Source organism: Podarcis gaigeae, assembly GCF_964106915.1.
Source record: "Podarcis gaigeae genome assembly, chromosome: 2".
Classification (NCBI taxonomy): domain Eukaryota; kingdom Metazoa; phylum Chordata; class Lepidosauria; order Squamata; family Lacertidae; genus Podarcis; species Podarcis gaigeae.
The window spans coordinates 90,868,515-90,892,293 of NC_139679.1; the positions used below are offsets into that span (position 1 = coordinate 90,868,515).

Below are 23,779 nucleotides of genomic sequence, written 5' to 3' on the forward strand. Positions count from 1 at the left end.
TCACAGGGTCCTGAATCCCTACCAAAAGATACTGCTTTCTCCAACTGGCATAAGCCACTGGCCAGCCAAAGCATAGGCCGTCCTGGAGCAGTTGTTCAACCCAAGTACTTGCATAACACAGACTATGTTTGTTGGGTGGGGCTTCTGTGACAATTATAGCCTTAGCTCCTTCAGATCAGCAAGCTCTATCCCCACAGCATGCCTTGTCATGATTGGGGAGATCCCAATCCTTAGCTGTATGCCTGAGGAAACGAGCACCAGATTGCTACAACCTGTTAATACCTGTTAATACTTTCAGGGAACCAAATGCTTCTTGTAAATAGCAACAATATCTGGTCTGTTTCTTTCAAGCATCACAGGAAGACAGAAAGGTTTTTGTCAGGCTGTCTGAAATGATTATCATTGTGTGCATGCACTGCTAAGTGAACCAGAGGGACCTTTGTCTTATTCTTTACCAAGAGCATTGTTTGAAAACTTTTTGCACCTCCGCTAGCAAAAACAGAAATTGACAACCACAACTTTATCTGCAAAAGGTGACAGAGCATAGAAAGCATGGACTAGAGAGGAAACAGTAGGTGGCAAAGAGGAGTGAGAATTGAGGAGTGCAGAGAAACCACTTATCTCTCACCAGAGATAACAGTAAAATGAAAAGTGTGGAACAAATTCAATTGAGAATAGGAGTGATAAAAGGAATCAAACACTTCCTGGTATTATATGTCACCTTTTGAGCAATATTGCTTCCCCCACCCCCATGAAGTTTCCTTATCTCTGATAAGGTGTTTTGTTAGCCAAAAATTCTAACAGATTCCTAAGCTAAATGTTTGCTTGAAATGTTTTGCCAATTATTCCAGAAGTTAACAAGGGTGCAGGGCAAGGAAAATGGGGTCTCTTCATCTTGTGGTTGGTCTTATACAGGGAACAAATCAAGGGCAAGGAACTCCTCGCTTTTGTCATCCTTAAGGCACATGAAGGACCAATGCCACTTTCAGAAGAGTTATTTCAAAACAATGGACCGAGGCATCACTGTGTGCTTGCGCAAAATATATTGGAATGAGTGAGTGGCAACCTAGAGACTTCGTTTGGTCCTGAGTGGCAGCCTGCTGTTCTAGCTAGTTCCCTCTAGAAGTGAAACAGGGGATAAGTTCATAAATCTGGGGCTGGTTCACACATGCGTTAACTTGTTTACTCACCATCTCATGACTCACAGCTGTAGGTCAAGGCAAGAGTTTGCTCCCGTGACAGTTTTATGAAGGATACTAGTGTTCAATCATGATCTTTCATAATCTGGTAACCATACTTGTCTCCATTACACAGTTTAGTGGGAGCCAAGACACCCATGGAGAATTTTGCTGCTTAGAGAAGATTAAAAGCAGGGAGAACCTCCTGGCAAACTAGAATCCAGATGTTGACAGACACTTTATGATCTGTCATTTCAGCTATAACCTAAAGGGAGAGACATTAATAATACTGCACTCGGGAGCCTTTGGAACTTTCATGAAACTTAATTGCTCATTAGACTTTCCTGACAAGTATTCTTTAGCAGTTCCTATTCTGTTGAAAACTGATGATGAGTAAAAGCCACATTTGTGGCTTATTTTTTAGGTGCTTTCCTAGAATCTGGACCACAAAAATCATAGAGGGCTTGGTTGGTGCACTGGGGAAAAACCCCCAAAGACTAAAGCAATGTAACAAAACCTTATATAAAATAGTTACATACAATTTTTAGGATCAACTGATACTACCTACAACTTTTGTGTGTTTTAGAAGATATAGAATTTACTCATACAGTAAAAGTATCTAAGAAGATGATCACCTAAAGAAGGAACTTAGCTTTCAGGGGCTATATGCCCTGGACCAAACACTAGATAATACTACCAAATTCTATTGACAATTTATTTATATACAGAGTCTGCGGCTTTTACATCATGCCCAGTTTTCTTCCCCATGCCCCCACGCTCCCCATCTCTGCTTGCTTGCAGTTTTCTTAACTATCAGTCTTCCATCCTTAAAAAGAGTTCCAGAAAACTTGAAAGCTTGCACACTACTTTGTGACATTTGACTTGGTCCTAATAAAGGTATTACTCTACTATGGCTGTTTGTCTAGAGACGTGATGTATTATGTGGTGGTGGTGAGTTGTTCCTTCAGTGCATCAAAATAACCCACATTGTGTGCAGAGTAAGCTGAGGTGACATGTTGTTGATCCTGTATTTTGCTTGTACTTGCAAATATTGTGCTTGCAAAGCCATTAACTGGAATTCCAAAGGCTGTGTTTCTAATTTTTTTGCAAGAGGGGAGGATATTTCAACAGGCAATGGTTATAAGAATGTGTTTATTATGTGGTTTGTGAATGGATGGCATGGACCACCCCACTGCCCACTGTGTTCCTCTCCAGTGTGGATGCTGGACCAGGGCCCTGGTTAGCAGGGCTTGCTGTTGGAAAATGGCTGAGAGGTAAATCTATAGCCTGAGAAGACATGCCTCTTTCTCCTCCCTGATAGGACAGATAAATAACAGCTGGGGGAGAGATACAACTATTGACAGTGATGCTTTAGAGTTCCTTATAACTGAAGAGAGGGCAGGGGAGAGGAACATCAATGAGCCTGACTCATTCCAGCGAATAACCTTTCAGGTGGGCACCATTGCCATTATACGAGAATAAGGAAGGTGTTCATTGGAAGTTCTGGCACCTCTTTTTCTAGAAAAACAGTACTGGGAACAATCCAGTGATTATGGCTATTGTACTCTGGAAGAAAGGGGTTGGGGGCATGGACGCAGTGCCCTTTGATGTACCCCTGCCATATGGAAGCCCAACACAGTCGATAGCTATTGTTTTGCTTTCTGTTGCAAGTTTGCAAGCTGATCCGTTATAATTACCAGTACTTAAATCCATATTACAAGAATATGAATCATTCAAGGAATTAACGCAGAGAGGCGAAACGGTCAAGAAGAAAGATCCCCAAGACTACCGTCTGAACTGTGGACTAAATCCCACAGATTTACCAGTAAGTCACATGGCACACGGTGACATTTTCAACAGAGACAACAAGATTAGGATCACGCAATAACTTTCATTACAGCGCTTGTCAGAGGCTGATATGCATTCAGTTGGAAAGGTGTATGTAAAGTGCAAAAGCTAACAATCCACCAAGCGAAGCACTCTGATTAACAGAGGCATGGCTGGGTTGGGCGTTTGGAATACAAAAACCCATTTGAGAAAGCAGCACGATGAAAAGTTTCCTAATGAGCAAAATGTTTATCTTCCAGCCTCCAGATGTAGAGCTGTAAAGAGCTTTTCTGGGCAGAGTTGTTGTGCCCCTATATTAACAAATGTGCGTCAGAAGTCTTGATACCATTCCCCTCTGGACTCTTTCAAACATAATAGCTTTTTGTCTAAACATTTCAGATTGCTTTCCCCACCACCACCACCACGCTGTAGCCTGCAATAACCTTTGACCCAACCTCACACATACATGTGGGTATCTCTATACATCACAGACACAATGTGGATAGCCAAGCTCATCCTGCTATCCAGAGAACGATTAGGACATGGTTAGACCCCAAGCTATGTCAAATTTTAGAAGTCCCCAGCTTACCAAAAAATAAATTAAAAAATGTAGTACCCCAACAGAAAGAGCAATGAAACTAGAACCCTCCGGGTCCCTTCCAAATCTACAATTCTATAATTCTATAACATAATAAACATTTATATTTACATATGTACTGGTTCACATGCAAGAATGTAATTAAAAGCTAACAATATAACTTAAAACACGTATCTTTCAATAAGTCTATTTGCACATGAAATACCTTTAAATGAAAAAAAAAAGCTTGTGGGTATCTTAGCCTATATGAAAACTTAATGTACAGTAACACAGAAAAAAAATGCACACACAGTTTATCAGTTACTAGATAGAAGAGACAGCGCAACTGTGTGTGGCCTGCTTTATTCAAACCTTTGTTGTTGCTTGAACCAGAGTTTTCCTCTGTATTCCTCCACCCCCACTTTACTCAAACTTCTGCTGCTGTTTAAAACAGCCACTTTTTCCCCTTTCAGTGTATTGCCCTTCTCACTGTACTGAAACTTTTCTGTTTTCCATTTGTCAGCTACCTCGTGTGAGAGAGATTAAGAATGTGGAACCCTCAAATATTACATAGTACTATACTCAAACCTCTGCCATTGTTTAAACCACCATTTCCCCTCTCAGTTCATTTCATCCCCTGCTTTATTCAAACTTCAGCTGTTGTTTTAAACCACCACTTTCCCCCTCTCAATGCTCATCCCTTTTTGCTCTAATACCATGGCCACTGCTGTTGCGCAAGCTGCCTCCTCTTTTGCTCCCCTCCCCTGACTTCATGCAAATCCAGGATTGTGATGCAGCACAACAAATGTTTTAATTGGGGCTGCATAATGACAGTCCTACATTTTATTTATATATGAAGAAACCTAACCTACTACATTTACTATAAAACCTATGTAAACCTTTGTAAAAGGAGCTTGCCGGATATGAATCTTGCCTTGGACCCATAACATTGTGTTTGTCAGGATATTGTGCTATTTTTCTTAGTTACACAACTCATATTGAATAAATTAGATATTATTGCAAGTCTAATGAAAATGCATGAGCAGACTCTGACCATTTGTAGTGGACCAAGCAACAATGGGAATGAAAACCCTTCCTCTTATGGGTCACTGTTATATTAATATACATCTATCTAAGTTAATTCCAGGCACTCTAATGTCAGACTCATGTGACTAAGAAGAGGCAGGACTATATATATGACTTTTAGTGAATGGAGTTGCCATGGACAGAAGAAATAAGCCTGTTTCTTTTCTCCCATGTGAAAGGAAAGATTGCATTCACACTCATTGGCAACTGAAGAGAAACCTGCCTTTCATGCATGCTGCTAGGTGACTCAATCTTCACTTAAAGGGGTTTGTGTGTGTGTGTGTGTGTGTGTGTGAGAGAGAGAGAGAGAGAGAGAGAGAGAGAGAGAGAGAGAGAGAGAGAAGTACAGTGGTACCTTGGGTTAAGTACTTTATTTGTTCCCGAGGTCCGTTCTTAACCTGAAACTGTTCTTAACCTGAAGCACCACTTTAGCTAATGGGACCTCCTGCTGCTGCCGCCACGCCACGATTTCTTGAAACATCTTGAAACAAAGTTCTTAACCCGAGGTACTATTTCTGGGTTAGCAGAGTCTGTAACCTGAAGCGTATGTAACCCAAGGTACCACTGAACATGCATGCATGTGCAATGCATTGCACAGGCCCAGATACCCAAAGATCCCTGTAATATGCAAGCCCTCTGTTCACACAAACACATACCACTCAAGGCATTTTGCTAGCAATAGCGAAAACCATTGTTTGCTTTGTGATTTATTACACTTCAAAGGCAAGACCCCACATGAGCTCAACATACCTCTTTCTTGGCAGATATAGGGCATCTGAAGGGATTTATTCAACAATGAATATGGGTCACCTTTAAAAACAAAACGAAAACATTTTAAAGCAAGCAGGACCATGGCCCTGGCATGTCTAGCTGTTGTAAGGGTATGCCTGAGGCAATCAGTTAGGATATTAAACGGCAGCACTAGAAGGGTAAGCAAACACAACCCATCTGGCTTAGCCTCCTGTCCAAACAGGATGGCCATTTGCTTGGCAGCCTCTCACAGATCAGCCTGTAGAATCCAAAGCACAGTGTTGCTACTGACAAAGATTCAGTTGAGGCAAATGAATGGGCAACCTCCACTCCAGGGGCATGGTGCCTCTGGAAACCAGTTGCTGGGATTCACAAGCGAGCAGAATGCTTGCAGGCTTCCCGCAGGCATCTGCAGAGCTGGCCCAAGACATTTTGGCACCTGAGGTGAACTGCAAAATGGTGTCGCCTGCAACCGGGGAGGAGTGAGTGACTGAAAATCTACACTGGTAGAAAAGGAGGGAATCAAATCAACCTTACCCGACAGTTGAAGTGGGACTCAAAGGCCATCACCGGGGGGGGGGGGAGGGACCCACTCTGAATCCAGCCAGGCATGTGCAGACCCCAGGAGACCCCAGAGGCAGCCCTCACTATTTCCTCCCTGGGAGTGGGAGAAGAACAGCAGTGCCTCTTATTCACCAAGAGGTGGCATTGGCAGGTCTGGCCTCCAGGGATCACGCTGCAGCCATTGCTGTCACCATGGCAGTAGCAGCGGCAGCAGCTGACGCTGTCTTTGGAGGCCGGATCCTGCTGCCAAATATAGTTGTTATTATTATCCACACTTTAACCAAGTATATGCATTTTAGTGAACATCATTTGGTTGGAGAACTGTATCACAAAATTCAGATAAGTGCAAATTTTGAAAGAAAGCTGTGCCTTGGTTTGCATATTGTTTCAGAAAGTGCAAATTGGGTTGACTTGTCTCACCTTGCCTCACGGGTTGGCTGGTCCTGGGCATCTGGTTGACACTGTGAGAACAGGATGATGGACTAGATTGGCCATTGGACTGATCCAGCTGTTCAGTTTTGCAACTTATACTGTCTTTTTTGGGGGGGGCAGTGAGTGTGTTATATAAACAACCTTTCCTGTGATTTTTAAATACTTTGTTATGTTGTCACAGGTGGCTGTGGTGCACGACGGACCTTGTGTAATATTGACACCTAAAAGAAAACTGAGACTGATAGAATTATTATTATTATTATTATTATTATTATTATTATTATTATCATATTATTTCATTACATTTATATGCTGCCCTATACCCACAGGTCTCAGGGTGGTTAACAAGATAAAATTACAAGATAAGAACACAAAAGACATAATCAAAATATAAACAGAAACAGCCAAACAACCTCTCCAAAACACATAAAAACAGGTAAAAAGAATTTTAATTTTGTAAAAAAGATTAAAAAACACAATTAAAAAGCAGTTAAAAAGAATGTAAATAGTACTCTCTGTTGGGCAGCAGCAGTCCTAGGCCCTGCCCCAGGCCTGGTGGAGAGAGGTAGGAGCAGGGCCCTCAGACTCTCAGCAGTCTGAAAGTTGACAATGATCTCAATGTCCCCAGTTATGCTTTTGAGTAAGACTGGACCCTGCCAAATCAGACCTCACAGAGAGTGCAACTTATTCATGAGTTGCCAAAATGTCTGGTAATTTTAAGGAGTAGTTAACGAATGGGAAAGTTCCTCCAGCCTTTTCCATTTTTTCCATCTAGCATGCAAAGAGAGTGATTCTCACAGGCATTATTTCCTTGAACATTAAACAGTTGAAAGCAATCATATTGTAATTACTTTTCAATAACACTTTTACAGCAGCACAAACAAAATAATAGGCCATAAATCCTATGAGACAGTACAAACGCAGTAGTAAAAGTTTAGTATGATTAGTGCAGTGCCAAAACCTGACCTCCAATTTCCTGAAAGCAAAGAGTAGGGAGATGATGGGGAGGCTTCATTTTACTTTGCACAGAATGCTCTCTCAGTCGGTCCTCGGCTATTTTCACTCACATTTTAGTAATCACATTTTACCCTAGTATATGAATTTTTGTAAACATTATTTGGTTAGAGAACCGTATCACAAAATTCAGGTAAGTGCAAATTTTAAAAGAAAGTTGTTCTTTGGTTCACATATCATTTCAGGAAGTGCAAATTGGGTTGACGTGCCTTAAATGCAAACTGAATTGAATTTCATCCCTAGTTCAAAGTAAATCAGACTGTTAGCATCTGCTGAGTGAAACGTTGGGGAAATCCATGCCTAAAAATGACATGGTAACTGGCTGATTTTTCTCTCAGTAGTAGCAATGGATTTTTCTACTTTCTAATTTTTAGAATCATGCAGCATCTGTAGTGATGGGGACTTAGGCTTCCACACGACCTGGAACCACCTGCAATCAGGTCTCATGAAAGCTTTTGCGTTCACAGCTTTAGGCATTGTCAGGGAACTGCCATCGGAGGGACAGGTGGTGGACAGGCTCCAGGAGAATAGGAGAGAATCTGCAGCAGAGGAAGGAACCAGCAGGGGGAGTGCAGGAGTCACAGCGGAGGGGAGGCTCTGGGATACTTCTAGTGAGAATAGCGAAGAGGTAACAAAACCCCCATTAGGAACTCCCACCCTTTGCCGGAAACTGTCACGCAGAGAGTCACGAAGGCGCATGTCCGTCAAACAGCTTTTATGTTGGCGTAAATTCCGTAGACGCCCACTGTCAGATTCTACCAGCGACTGACGGAGTCATGCTTTGGGGGCTCCGTTAGTGCCTCGGTTTGGATGACCAGCCAAACCCCAGAGGGATCAAGCTTTTACGCACAAGCAGCTCACTATCCCATCATAGCAATCTGACAGTCTTTGAAAGCAGCTTGTGCAAGCAGAGGGCATCATGAGCGAACCAGCCGGAACCGGAGGAGCTGGAGCAGGTCCAAGCCTGGAAGAAAGGTACAGGGCGTTGGAGGTCCAGCTGGCGCTGCAAACGGCGAGGCTCGAGGAGAGGAGGGCTCAAGATGCGGATAAAGGGAAAACCACCCCACTTGCCAGACGGGTGCCTGGATTGGTGCAGAAATTTGGGGGGGATCCCAGGAACTATCAAGCCTTTAGGACAGAGATGCAATATGCTCTCAATCTACTGTTTGATGACTTCCCCGATGAGAACTCTAGAGTGGCGTACGTGATTGGCCATCTAGAGGGAGGGGCGAAGGACTGGGTTCGGCCCCTGATGGCAGCCAATAATGAAATCTTAAAGGACACTATGAAGTTTTTTCGCGCCATGGACTTGATGTTTTCCAGCGAGATCGAGCAGGGGGTGGTGCGCAGACAGTTAATGGCGTGTAAACAGGGGAGCCGATCTGTACGTGAGTACTGGACTGAGTTCACCATGCTGATTCATAGACTAGGGTGGGACCTTGCTAGTGAACCTATTCAAATGCTGTTTGAAGAAGGTCTCTCTCCGGCAGTGAAAGATGAACTTTCCCGGGCGCCTAGGGCGGAGTCTATGGATCAGCTGACTAAATCAGCGCTGTCCATAGGAGCACGCCAGGAGGCTAGAGCTATGGAAAAGCGGGAAGGAAAGGGGGAACGTTGGAAGGACTTCCGCATTCCAGAGATTCCGGAGCAGCCTTTCCCGCCAGCAGAGCCGATGGAACTTGGAACAGCGCGCGCGCGCGCAGTTTCAAACACCAGTGAAGGGCGGAAGAAGGAGGGAAAGAGCGGCAAGAGATGCTATCTCTGCCAACAGCCAGGTCACTTTGCCAGAGTCTGTCCGCAAAGGAAGGAATGGCAAGGGATGGCGGGAACTGTTGGGGGGAAGGAGGAAGAAGAAATCACGGAGCAAGTAAAAGCCAACGCCTGGTTGCCAACATCAGGGCACAGCAGCCAGGCCAGGGAGTAGTGAATGTGCCCACGCCGGAACCTCCAAGACCAGCGCTTGTGATAGAGGTGTTGCTGGAACTGGCAAACGGACACCCACTGAAGATAAAAGCGCTATTGGATTCAGGTAGCTCATGTAATTTCATGAGTAAGGAGTTTGCAGCTGAACACCAGATACAGACTATCCCATTAAGTAAGCCTTTGCAGGTTACCACGATTGATGGGAGGGAGCTGTTGGGAGGAGAAGTGAACCAACAAACTGTACCAATGATAATGAGGGTGGCAAGACACACAGAACTGATAGCGTTTAACGTAGCCACCTTGGGAGGAGCTCCTATTATCTTGGGAATGAGCTGGCTGGCACTACACGATCCGCTAGTAGGCTGGCATCAGAGAGTGGTTTCCTTTGGATCAGCACATTGCCTAGAACACTGCAAGGAGGGAGAGGCTCAGGCAGGGGCCAGGGCCACTCTAGCAGGGATGGAAGTGATGGACAAGGGGAGGGTGCCACCACAATACGCTGACTTGATTGACGTATTCAGCGAAAAAGAAGCAGATAAACTGCCCCCGCACAGACCCTTTGACTGTCAAATTAACTTACTCCCAGGAGCACAATTGCCAGTGGGCAAGCTGTATGCAATGTCAGACAGTGAGATGCAGGAGTTAAGGGAGTTCATTGACAAGAACCTCAAGCGAGGTTTCATCAGAGAGTCACGAGCGGTGGGGGGCAGCCCAGTGTTCTTTGTGGACAAAAAAAACACGGGCAGGCCCAGGCTTGTATGTGATTTCAGGGCCCTAAATGCAGTGTCAGAACCAGTGACTTTCCCTATGCCTAGAATTGATGACATTCTAACACGGGTGAGAAAAGGGAAAATTTTTACCAAGCTGGACCTTAGGGGGGCATATAACTTGATACGTGTGAGAAAGGGGGATGAGTGGAAGACCACTATGTTCACCCCCTTGGGGGCTTTTGAGTACCGGGTTATGCCTTTCGGATTACAAGCGGGCTCCGCCTGCTTTCAATCATTCATGAATCACGTCCTGGGGCCACTGCTCTACAAGAACTGCGTAGCGTTCTTAGATGACGTCCTGGTGTACTCAGAGAATGAGGAGCAGCATGTGCGAGATGTAAGAGAGGTACTGAGCAAGCTGCGAGAAAACCGGCTGTGGGTGAAACTGGAAAAGTGTCAGTTTCATACCAGGGAGGTGGAATTCCTGGGGTACCGGTTGTCTGACAAGGGATTGGCCATGGATCCCAGCAAGGTTCAAGCGGTACTGGAATGGAAAACACCAAAGACCAAGAAGGACGTGCAAAGGTTCCTGGGCTTCGGAAACTTCTATAGGAAGTTCATCAAAAACTTTGCCCATTTAACAGCGCCCATCACGGATTGTCTTAGTAGCAAAAAGAAATTTGTTTGGACGGAAGAAGCGCAGCGGGCGTTCGAACGTTTAAAGCAGGCGTTTGCGTCGGAAGAGCAACTTTTGCACGTGGATCTACAACAACCAATGAGAGTAGAGACTGACGCGTCAGACCGAGCGGTGGGGGCCGTTCTTCTCCAGCCGGGAAAAGATACGTCCGAATGGAGACCGTGTGCGTTCTTCTCGCGGAAGTTGAACAAATCCGAGAGGAACTACACAGTATACGACCGAGAACTGCTCGCCATTCATGAAGCATTCCGGAAATGGCGGCACTTGCTGATTGGGGCGCAGCACAAGGTTCAAGTCCGAACTGACCACAAAAATCTGGAATACTGGAGAACAGCCCGAGTGCTGAACCAGAGACAAGTGCGATGGGCCCAGGAGTTCTCCAAATTCCACTTTGAGATTCGTTACGTGCCCGGCTCCGAGAACGTGAGGGCGGACGCTCTTTCCAGGAAACCTGAGTACTTAGAGGGGGAGGGAGCGCCTGAGGCAAGGCATGTAATCCCTGAAGACCGCTGGGTGTGTGGGGCGGCATTGGTGGGGCAGAGGGAACTGATAGAGGGTACTGAGAACGATGAATACGCCCAAGAGAAACTCAGAGAGCTCAGGAGGACAGAGGAGAACACAGGGGGGTTTGAAGAAAAGAACGGGGCATTGTATTACAAAGGGGCACTGTACATACCCGATGGGGAACTGAGGGGCAGAGTACTCAAGCAGTTGCAGGACAGCCCCACAGCGGGACATTTTGGACAGCACAAAACCATGTGGTTGGTTACCAGGGAGTTTTGGTGGCCCAAGGTGAGGGAGGACGTACGGGAATATGTCAGGGGTTGCGACAGGTGCCAGCGAGCGAAAGGAGAGAGGGTGGCGCCAGCGGGGCTATTACAACCCTTACCCACGCCAGAAAGGCCATGGGAGGCAGTATCCATAGATTTTATGACGGACCTGCCAAAATCCAAAGGCAAAACAGCTGTCATGGTGGTGGTAGATCTATTAACCAAGATGTGTCATTTTATAGCTTGTTCACATGCGGTCACAGCGGAGGAAACCGCCAAGTTGTTTGTAGAACATATTTTTAGGTTGCATGGCGCCCCCTTGAGGGTTTTGAGCGACAGAGGGAAACAATTTACTTCCAGGTTCTGGAGGAAACTTATGAGCTTACTGCACGTAGAACTCAATTTCTCAACTGCCCGGCACCCAGAAACAAATGGGCAAGCGGAAAGGGCAAACGGGATTTTACAACAATACCTGAGGTGTTATGTAAAAGACAGAGAAAATGATTGGGTGGATAAGTTACCTCTAGCAGAATTTGCCTACAACAACGCGGAGAACGTGTCCACAGGGATGAGTCCCTTTCTGGCAAATTATGGGTGTCACCCCCGGGCATTCCCAGGAGAGGGAGGGGAGAGGTGGAGCGTGCCGGCGGCGGAATATTTTTTTGAAGAGATGGAAGCGATCCACCGTCAGCTTCAACTTAACTTAGAGAAAGCCAAGGAAGAATATAAGAAGCAAGCAGACAGAAATAGGAGGGAAGGTGAAACTATAAGGGTGGGAGACCGGGTGTGGTTATCCACCCAAGGACTACCGTTCAAGGGCGGGAGTAAGAAATTGAGACCCAAAAGATTGGGACCCTTTGAGGTCATACAGCAGGTCAACCCAGTAGCATTCAAACTCAGGCTGCCCAGTCACATGAAATTACACCCAGTATTTCCCAGGTCATTACTGTCGCCGTACCGAGAGGGACGTGAGTGGGGGGAGCGTGAGAGAGAGGCCACCCAAACGCCCGTGATAGAAGAGAGAGAGCGCGACATGAACGTGGCAGGAATCATTGATTCCAGGTGGAAGGGGAATCAGGTGGAATATCTGGTAGAATGGGAGGGGGAAGTAGAGTCGGAAAACACTTGGGTACCAGCAGAGGTAGTCAATGACGAGGTCTTAATAGAAACATTTCATCAGCGTTTCCCAAGAAAACCGCAACCCGTAGCACGATTTAGAAGGGAACACTTTGGGACCACCGATGAGGAAGGAGAGTTTGAAGGGTTCCCAGAGTCAGGGGTGGGTGAGGAAGCCGACTCCGACGAAGAAGAGGAAGACGGGGAGAGAGACGGTACGCCGTGGCTAGAAGTGTTTGAATCCTCGGATGACGAGGAGAGTTCCTTCAGGGGCTTTCCGCCCTCACCGCCAGTGGGAGAGGAGGCGGGAGGGGGTGAAGGGGGCCCTGGGGGGGAGGTGGATGTCAGGGAACTGCCATCGGAGGGACAGGTGGTGGACAGGCTCCAGGAGAATAGGAGAGAATCTGCAGCAGAGGAAGGAACCAGCAGGGGGAGTGCAGGAGTCACAGCGGAGGGGAGGCTCTGGGATACTTCTAGTGAGAATAGCGAAGAGGTAACAAAACCCCCATTAGGAACTCCCACCCTTCGCCGGAAACTGTCACGCAGAGAGTCACGAAGGCGCATGTCCGTCAAACAGCTTTTATGTTGGCGTAAATTCCGTAGACGCCCACTGTCAGATTCTACCAGCGACTGACGGAGTCATGCTTTGGGGGCTCCGTTAGTGCCTCGGTTTGGATGACCAGCCAAACCCCAGAGGGATCAAGCTTTTACGCACAAGCAGCTCACTATCCCATCATAGGCATAGATGCCTTCTCCTTGAATACCTTGCCCTGTACGTAGAGATGCAGTGGGGGGGGGATGACTCAGTGCACATAATGTAGGGGTTGGTGTGCAGCCTCACTTCCCCTTTGTGTGTTGATTTAACATGGAGCACTTGGGCAGGATTTTAGTGAATGATAGTTTCTTGCTCTTTCAATGTATGTATGTCAAAAATTGCCATCTGAGGTGGATCTCCTGGTGCTGCCAAATGGTTTACCTCTTCTACACAGTTACCATGTTCTAGTCACTCACCCAGGATCATATCATATTTTCTTGCTTTCCAACTCTGTAATGTCACTGAAGTACTATAGGACGTGCTGGGCTGAAGGAGGGCCAAAGCCAGGCATTTACAACACCTTCCAATTTGTTTCTGACCCTCCTGGCATGATAGTGGGAATATGGACCCTTTCCCCCCCAGCAAATCATGCTGTAGCTAAAACTTCACAGAACTGCGCACTGTTTGTTTACCTGTCATGCCTTTCTCCCCTACAGAAGTGGCATTCATCATCACCACCCTCCTAGCAAGTCTGAACAGCTGCTGTAACCCCTGGATCTACATGCTTTTCACAGGCCACCTTTTCCATGACCTCTTGCGTCGCTTCCTCTGCTGCTCCTCTCGGTACTTAAAATCTCGGCAAGGATGTGACCTGAGCGTTAGCAGGAAAAGCAACTCCTCCACCTTCGTCTTGAGCCTCAAAAGCTCCAGTCAGAGGAGCTTCACTCAGCCGTCCACAGCGTGAGGAGGAGAAACCCAAGTCCTCCAAGAACTGTGCCACAACGAGATGGGCAGACTGGCCTTAGCGTGTACATACTTAAAAATATGAAATAGAGGTATACAGGAGTGTTTGGATGTAAATACATATATACATATATATAATATATTACATAAAATATATTAAAATGTGTGTATGATGTGCAGGGTACTCATTATTTAAGGAGCAGGATAGCAGAAAGACAGCTATAGCATAATAGTAGTGCACAGAACGGATAGCTCAAGGTTCTAGTGCTGTATTTTTAAAAGACACAATGGACTCCACAAGTCATTGAAGCCATAAGGCAACATCTGCCCGCAGGTACAAAGTGGAGGACAGCTCCTCTTTGAACACTATTACAGCATGGATCAGATAGAAGTGGAGGCGTTTTAGGAGACAAACTACACTTGCAATAGAATAACTATCTCCCTGCCCCATATTAACTTTTCAGGCCAGGGGGTGAGATCAAATGTGGAAATGCCCACCACAAAATGAACTTTCAGATAGAGATGGGTTGATCAGCCTAAAAATGCTCCATGCCATTTATTCATGCCCCCAAAGAGCAGTTTGCCCCATTGCATTTCAACATTAATGTGTATCTTTTTTAAAAAAAATAAAAAATCAATGCAGAATTAAGACCTTTTTTGATTTGGTGGTCTGAGCAAGGGAGCTACCATTATTATTATTATTATTATTATTATTATTATTATTATTATTTTAAAAAATTAAAGGCAAGCAATTGCCACTTGGAGAAGCTTGAAACCAAATGACTCCTGGAAGTGATAGGGGCATGATAACACCCCATTGCTCACAGACTTCTAAAAAGAAATAACTGCAGCAAAATAAAAGCAAAATGGCTGTCCCCAGGATTTGTAGTGGAGACACATTTCACCAGCTGCCAGCACTGTCTCATAACTAAACGCCATTGCATGCCGACAATCACAGACTGCAAGATATCGACTACCAAGATATTGAATATTATTTATTTTGTATTTATATATATATACCACTTAATGCCAAAAAGGAAGGGGGGAAGCTTCTAAGCAGTTCACAAAGTTTAAAAGCAAGTTATACAAACTGTTAAGATATAAATATTCATAATTAAAATACACAGTTAAGAACAGGGCACTCAGGTTAAGAAATCAACATAAACTTATGCATCTTCAAAAGCTGTTAGAATGCCAATGCAGATGGGGCCTCTTATATTTCAGCAGAAAATTAATTCTTCAACATCAGTGCTACTAGTGAAAAAGCAGTCCCAACAAACTGACGGTCATCAGACTGTGACCAGGCTAACCACGTTCCCTTTAGAAGAAAAAAAAAAACTTAATGCCCTTGCCAGGCAGTGGAAGGAAAATCTGGGTAAATCTGTTCCAGAGTTGTTGGGGGCTTTATAAGTAAATAGCCCTGGCTTGGTGGCTAATAGGCAGCCAGTGCAGGTTCTACAGTACCTGTATGATATGTATCTGGTAAGGGCCACCACTCACTGCGTGGATTGTGGCCTTCTGCAGTAGCCACAGACTCCATACCAGCCATAAGAGAAGCCCTACACTGTGTACATTGCAATAGTCTAAACATGAGGTTACCAATGCATGAATCACAGTAGCCAATGTATCTTTGCCAACCCAAGAAAAGATAGCCAACACTGATTGGTTGGTGGTTTTTGCCCCCTGGGATTCCATGGACAACTATGGCTCCAAGAACTTTTTACCAGTTCTTTCAGGGTGAGTACAGCCGGCTCCCTCGGCCAGTAAAGCAAGATGAGGGCTGCAACCCCAGAGTTGTCCGCAACTGGACCTAATGGTCAGGGGTCCCTTTACCTTTACAGCCTCATCTAGAACAGTCAAAGTCCTCAATTCTAGGAGCTGGGGGCTACTCACCTGCAGTCTCTCTCTCTTAACAGAGCTCTGGTTCAGTTTATTCATCCTCATCCAGCCCACCACTGCATACAGGCACTGGTTCAGCTGCTCCACGGCCTCTCCTGACTCAGATTTAATTGAACAATAGAGTTGGCCGGCACACTGATGGCACTGAGCCCAGTTCTCCTTATGACTGTTCCAAGCAGCTTCCTACAGATGTTAAATAGCCTTTTGGGATAACATAGTGCCTTACAGCACCCCACAACTGAACTGCCAGGGTGTAGGCACTTAGTGCCCCAATGCAATTCTTTGAGACAGGCCCTGTAAGTAGAAGCAAAACCACTACAGAACAGTGCCTCCAACTACAAACTAGCAGAGAAAGTCCATGAGGATACCATGGTCAATGTGGTATCAAAAGCCACTGAGAGATCCAACAGAAGCCACAAACATGGTTGCACTTCCTCTGTCCCTCCCCCAGAGAAGGTAAAATATAACTGGATGCCAAAAACAGCATTCAGAGAATATTCAGAGAATATCTGAGCATCCATCAAAACTGCAAAGGAGGATTTTCCATCCAAACTGGATTCACTTCTAGAGATTCTCCACCTGCAGTCCTGCAGTATCCATATCCCATGTTTCCACTGCTTGCATCCATTTAGTTCTGCCACTTTAAGGCAAAGAGCCCTTTACATTACAATTCTATGCCATCTACTCAGATATAAATCCCACGGTGTTTAATGGGGCTTGCTCCCTAGTTTTAGGATTGCATCTTTAGTGGCTGGGGATAAATCTGAGGATATCTTAATTGTTGTTTTTAATCTGCATTTGAGCAGCTTTTCATTTTTGCATTGTAAATGAGCCAAAAGGATGGGGTAGGATAGACATTTTAAAATTAAATCATGTTAATAGCAACGAGCCTAATTATCTTGTCTGAAAGGAGAACCCCAGCAATGCTTCAAAACAGATGTGAACACTGGCTGGCTGGCTGGCTGGCTGGCTCCAAAGTACTGCAGCTTTGGATTATCAAATCAGTAGGATTTGATTCCGACATTTTTCTTTTAACCTTTTAACCTTTCTCTTAGTGAATGGAAATCTGTATGAATATTGCATAAGGTCTGAGCCTATAAGTGCTCATTTGCTTGACAAAATGCATTGGATAGATTGGCAAGAAATTCCCTGACTTTTTCAGAGCTTCATCAATGTGAGAATACCACTGCGAGTCAGGAAAATCAGCGGTGTCATTCAGGAGTAATTTCACTGAATACCATTAATAGCAGTAACAATTTTCAGGCCTAGTCTTACATACTGATGCTTTTTTAAATGTGGAAGTTGGTCCATCAATTTCAGTGGGAGATCTTAAAGCAATTCAAGAGCTTAAACGTTTGCAAAATTAAAGCTATGGGTTGGATACTGAGAACCATGAGCAGCAAACCACAGAAAGAAGCTAGCAGAAGGGGCCTTTTCTATTCATTCATTCATTCATTCATTCATTCATTCATTCCTCTCTTCTGCTGCTGGCCTGTAAAGTGTCTCCTGACAGCTGGGGAACCTTTCTGAATGGCATGGGATGGAGTAGGAAAGAAGATTGGCCAAAATCAGGCACAGACACCTTGAGTGGAGCTCCGCCCCATTCCATGCTGTTCAGGAAGGTCCTCCTACTGCTCTCTATAGGGGGGAGGAAGGAAAGGGGCAGTCTGTTTACTTCCTTCCTGACAGTAGTTCTCAGGATCCATCTCGGGATCCATCCAACACATTGTTCTAAAAAGCTTTACTTAAGGCCGAGACTTATTTCATTGTAGATAAATTTGATAAATATTATGTGGCTATAACTTCATTGCTGTGTAACTCATGCAAGTACTTTAAAGAAAAAAACAGATTTTATGTAAAGATTTGGTTGTGTTCTTTAATTTGAAAACATGGCAAATAAAAGAAATGGATGGAAACCCAAGAAAAAACAAACGGCAAAGCATATGTAAATATAAAACCGTAATGCACCAAGCATACATTACGCCATGCCTTATTAAACAAGCGCTCATTTTTGTATTTATTGAAACAGTCATATGCTTATGGTCTTTTTATTTTCCCATTAAGATTTCCAGGTCCTCTGCATGCAGAGAAGGTAAAATGGTAGTCCTTTGACTATGGTGATGGCAGGGGGAGAGTATAGGCAGGGGAGAGCAGTGAAGAAATGGGGCAGGAGTTATTGGCTCAGTTGTCTTAGAGTTTTTAAAACTATAGGATCTCAAAGTATTTAGTTCTGTTTTACAGAGCCTGGAAATCAACGTGGAAGCCAAGTTACAACCAACATTGAAAAATGTTGCTTGTTTGACTTGAGATTGAGGCTGCACCAAATAAGAAGAACCAAGTGACAGTAGTAACTCCTAACTCTGTGGCCTAAGGGTTGGTTGTAGGATTAAAAGCCCCCATTCTTGGCATAGTACTACAAATGCTGCTGTTGCTGTGCAATCCTCTGTCATGGTTCCTCATAACAGTCAATGAAGAAGAAGAAGAAGAGTTTGGATTTGATGTCCCGCCTTTCACTCCCCTTCAGGAGTCTCAAAGCGGCTAACAACCTCCTTTCCCTTCCTCCCCCACAACAAACACTCTGTGAGGTGAGTGGGGCTGAGAGACTTCACAGAAGTGTGACTGGCCCAAGGTCACCCAGCAGCTGCATGTGGAGGAGCGGAGACACGAACCCGGTTCCCCAGATTATGTGACTGCCGCTCTTAACCACTACACCACACTGGCTCTCCAGAGAGATGGACACCAGAGAGGTTAAAACAATGGACACCAGAGAGGTTAAAACAATAAAGCTACTTACTGGACAGAGCTCAGAGGGTTAGGATACAGATGGGCAGCTTGAAAAGTAATGACAGTGTAGTCCAGCACTGCCAGAGAAGGAAAGGAGATGGAGATGAATAGGAAAGATAACATAGGGAAGTTCTGACAGCCAGAGGAATAGTCCATTTGCCTCCGTAAACTACCAGAACACCTGGACCTTTCACTTGCTGTCATATATACTGTTACAGCTACTACGACTGTCATCAGTTTTAACAGGCACTTGGTTTAGATGCCAGGTTGCTATCACAACCATAACTGTTCTTCATAACATGTTCTCCTGGAAACACAGTGGTTTATGAGTACATTTTCAGGCCAACGGCCTATTTTGCTTCCTCCAAGCAACCAGTCTCCTCACCAAATGGCTACTACCACTTAAGGGGAAGACAGGATTCCCACCCCTATCCCCCCACCATTGTTCCTCCTTCCATGCCACAAACACAATTCTTCAAACTAAACATGAAGGTCCTTTATCAAGGAAACTCCACAACTGGAAACACACTGAACAAAAAATATGGACAGGCATAATTTAGGCCCATGTAAGATGTGAAGAAGGGACGCAGGTGGCGCTGTGGGTTAAACCACAGAGCCTAGGATTTGCCGATCAGAAGGTCGGCGGTTCGAATCCCCGCGATGGGGTGAGCTCCCGTTGCTCAGTCCCAGCTCCTGCCAACCTAGCAGTTCGAAAGCACGTCAAAGTGCAAGTAGATAAATAGGGACTGCTCCGGCGGGAAGGTAAACGGTGTTTCCATGTGCTGCTTTGGTTCGCCAGAAGCAGCTTAGTCATGCTGGCCACATGACCCGGAAGCTGTCTGCGGACAAACGCCGGCTTCCTCGGCCTATAGAGAGAGATGAGCGTGCAACCCCAGAGTCGGCCGCGTCTGGACCTAATGGTCAGGGGTCCCTTTACCTTTTCCTAAAATGTGAAGAAGCTTTATGTGTGTGTTGAGGTTGGTGGTGTATGGTGTGTGAGAGGGGCGTATCCAGAGAAACATTTAGTCATGTGAGTCCTCAACTCCAGTGTGTTGTCCACGTTTATCACCTCTGGAAAGACTAAGCATAGTCTAACACTGGAAATTTTTCTTTCTTTCTTTCTTTTTGCAAATAGGTCAAGTACTACGGGGCACAGCCGAGTGTGTGCAATGAAGTTACTTTGCATTTAATTTTCATCTGCTTACCCTGTTGCCTCTCGGCACTTTTATCCCACAGCACCAGGTGTCTCCCGAAAAATGTGCGTCGGCATCAAGCATACCCACAAATAGTAAACAGGGCCTCTGAAATTCAAAGCGCGTTCTCTCCACCCCCTGCTTATCTGAGGATGGAGTCCCAGATGTTGTTTATGCTCATTTTTCAGGATTCATGTTAATTAGCAAGAAGATAGTTATATGCATTTCCTTGCCAGTTGGTCGGAGCAGAATGATCACTGACTAATTAGCATTTAGCATGCCGCGACCATGGTTTATTCAGTATTTAGTTACATTCTCAATACCTTCACTCCCAAGGCAGTTGTGCTGCCTTCCTCCTAGGGGAGGGGAAGGAGAGTGGAGTGGTTTTTAACAAACCTGCAGAGACCAGGTAAGCATACTCCCTATGTCATCTGACAAAGAGTTTGGGTTCTGCATTATTGGTCAGGTATCCAGAACAGTAAGTTGCTTCCCATAGGGTAGCAATGGAGGGATAGAACGGGCTGATTTGTGACAGGTATAAGCACTTTTTCAGGTATTATTGCCCTAAAAGGAGAGCGTAACTGCAGGGATGCACATTCCGTCCTGCCAACAGGTTTGCACAAATTCTCCAACCTCTTGAGCCTTGTGGCGAGCCTTGTGTATCAGTGGAAACTCCATGTGCTATTGAGAACCCAGACTTCTCAAATTGCACACAGAGCCTCCACAGATGTGCAATATTCCATACTAACATTCCCCCAATGTTGTCACCTTACCATTGACAAGTAATGGCATAAAAATATATCCTCCTAAGATGCATTGAGCTCCTGTCCTATGGACCTGCTACTTGTAACCTGTGCATTGCCAGCTTCTATGTTCTTAAACAGTTAACATTAGGAAGCTGAATGGAAATGATGGGGAAGAAAAATACATAGCAGAAAACGAGCAAAACCACTTTCCATAACATATTTTTTACAAAGCAGCACATACTGAGATAAGGTACAGTGAGCAATTGAAATTGCATTCTCCTGCATGGAAATGGGCCACAAATACTTCAGCTTTGAGTAGTGCTTAGCTAGCGTTTTCATTTGCATCCAACTCCTCATATTATCTTCCGTTACATTTTTGTATTAAATGAAAAGAAACCAAATAAAGCACTTGTGATAATAAAAACTATTGAGAAGAAAGACGTTTTCAGCATGTAGTCCATGGACATCTTTTTCCAGGAAAGAGCAACTTTCCAACAAATGCTTTCGCTTCAAGAGCACCTCTGTATTTTATGGCCAGGGAGCACGTCAGGATATGGAGGGCAGCCAGCAAAGTGCCCCTCTTAAATTGCTAGACAGTCCAGACTTCATGGTGGCAGCTCTGCAGTCTACACTAGGCAGCCCAGACCCACATTGCCCCTGACACAGCAATGTGGGTCTGGGCTGCCTAGTGTAGCAATCACTGCAGGACATTGCGGGTAATTCTAGCAGTGGACAGCTTCCAGATCTAGCCTCCCAATGTAAGGAGCCCGGGTTCAGTGTCAGTACTGGGGCCTTACCATCTGCCCATGGATTCCGGATGTTCATACCATTTATGGAACCCTTCTATAATGAGCTGGGGGGATGGGAGAATTAAGGGGAGCTGAAAAACTGGATGAGGAAAAAAGGAGAGACAGATCCTCCTGCTTCTCTCTCACAAGACCACAGCACCTGCCAATGGAAAATGAAAGGAGTCTTCTAATTCCTTTCATTATCCCCTGCATTGTGGTTACACACTCTAAGAGTAGGGAATGGCAACCCCTCTAATTTCTCCTGAAGACATCTTTGGTCTACGGGGCATCTGGAAAATATAACCATGTGAAGTGACACTTGAAAAGGGGATCTGTGGTTCTGGGAAGCTTCTCCTTTTCCAGCTTCAAAGAAGCCTGAATGATGTTGAATTTAAATATCATTATCGTAACTTGTGCACTTCCTACATGGTCTAAGGCGGGGGATGAAGGCGCCACTGTGTCTGCCAGTACCTCCGGCAGCATCCACTAAATATCTCATTCAATATTCCTTGAAAAATCCACAACGTATGAGAAACTTTCCCCGCTCACTTCCTCCTGCCACATCCCAACCACCGCCATTTTGTGTTATGTCACAACCTCGGCCATTTTGTAATTGGCACCCACAACTCTTTCTCAAAATTCCCCAAAAGGTGGACAATGCCTGGATGAGGTGCTCTGAAGACTGCTGAACCTTCCCATGGAAGCATGGGGACGATTGTGGAATATGGATATGAAATTTACAGCATGTTATGGTCTAAGAGAAAATTATATGAAAATGATATATCGACAGTATCTAACACTGAGTAAATTGGCAAAAATGTATAAATCTAAATCAAATAAGGGTTGGAAATGTATAGAGAAGGAAGGTTCTTTTTATCATATGTGGTGATCTTGTAGTAAGGTTAAAGCTGATTGGGAAATGACATATAATGAATTGAAAAGGATGTTAAAAAAACACATAGAAGCTTTTCCTTTGGGAATTATAGGGACAGAACTACCTAAACTGTATAGAAACTTATTTATGTATGCTACTCCAGCGGCAAGAATGTTACTCACCCCCAAATGGAAAGAAGCAGAAGTCCCAGCAAAAGAAGAATGGATACAAAAACATATGGAATAAGCAGAAATGGCGAAACTTACCGGAAGAATAAGAAATCAAGATAACGAACTTTTTATAAAAGCATAGAAATGGTTCATTGAATATTTACAGATAAAATGTAAACAGATAAGAACTTTGGCAGGATTATTGTAAACCTGCAGTTTTATCAGAGTATATATTTAAAGTAGATGAATAAATGAGCAAATTAAGTTAATTTGGATATGCAGAAGATATTAAAAATAAATTTAAGGAACTGCAGGAACAGGGGGAAGGATGCCAAGTTTTGAAATGTTACAATGATTGTAAAATTAGTGAAATATATAAACCTGAAAAGCATAATCTTCTTCTTCTTCTTCTTCTTCTTCTTTTTAAAAAAGGACACTGCCAAACCTTTCTACCCTGGATTATTCAAAATACAGCACACAGATATCTATTGCTTCCACAAACACCTCATATGATGAGAATGAGAAAAGGAGTGAGAGCCTTGAATGCCAATTATTTACCTTGGAATCAAGCTCCTACAAAGCAGATTCAAGTCCAAAGATCTCCTGCTATGCTTGGATTACAGGTCCTGTCTAATACATCCCCCCATCCTGAGGTAAACACTGGCCTTGCCTTTAAAACCCTTCACAGCCCAAGATAGGGTACCGAAAGGATTGTCTGACTCCACATGTGCCTGCCTAGAAACTAAGATCCGCATAAGAGGGCATTCTCTGGGTTCCTGTGCCACCTGAGGTGTGGTGGGTGGTTGCCAGCAACAGGGCCTTTTTCTTGGTGGCGCCCCAGATTTAAATTGTTCTCCGGGCACAAACTAAACCTTCATCACCCACAGGTGGGTCTTTACAGAGTGGTGAGGAGACTCCTGTATCCTAAGCCTTGCCATGCACAACTACTGGGGTGCAAGATAGGGCCTGGATTGGGTCTGATGCTGTGGCAAGATGGCAGCGAGACATTGGATCCTGGACTAACTCAGCCCCATGCCTTCACCACCTCCAGAACACTCCATTTCGAAGCCATCCATTGGCTGGTGTTTGTAAGCATCCCAGTAACAGAGGACTCCTACCTGCATGTTCATTGAACAGCTTTTGCTCTATGCTGAAGATGCATCGCTGTACCCTGGCCTTTGAC

The 23,779-nt window shown here is 44.8% G+C and overlaps 1 protein-coding gene across 2 annotated transcripts in view; it reads left to right on the forward strand.

The window, feature by feature from the left end:
• Nucleotides 1-18,071, forward strand: part of OXTR (oxytocin receptor) — a 30,139-nt gene extending 12,068 nt beyond the window's left edge. For both annotated transcript variants that reach the window (XM_083724958.1, XM_083724957.1), the window contains exon 3: nucleotides 13,896-18,071. In XM_083724958.1, coding sequence (XP_083581084.1) covers nucleotides 13,896-14,143 — 248 coding nt within the window. In that variant the 3' untranslated portion in view covers nucleotides 14,144-18,071. The remainder of the gene's footprint in view (nucleotides 1-13,895) is intronic.
• The last annotated feature ends 5,708 nt before the right edge of the window (nucleotides 18,072-23,779 follow it).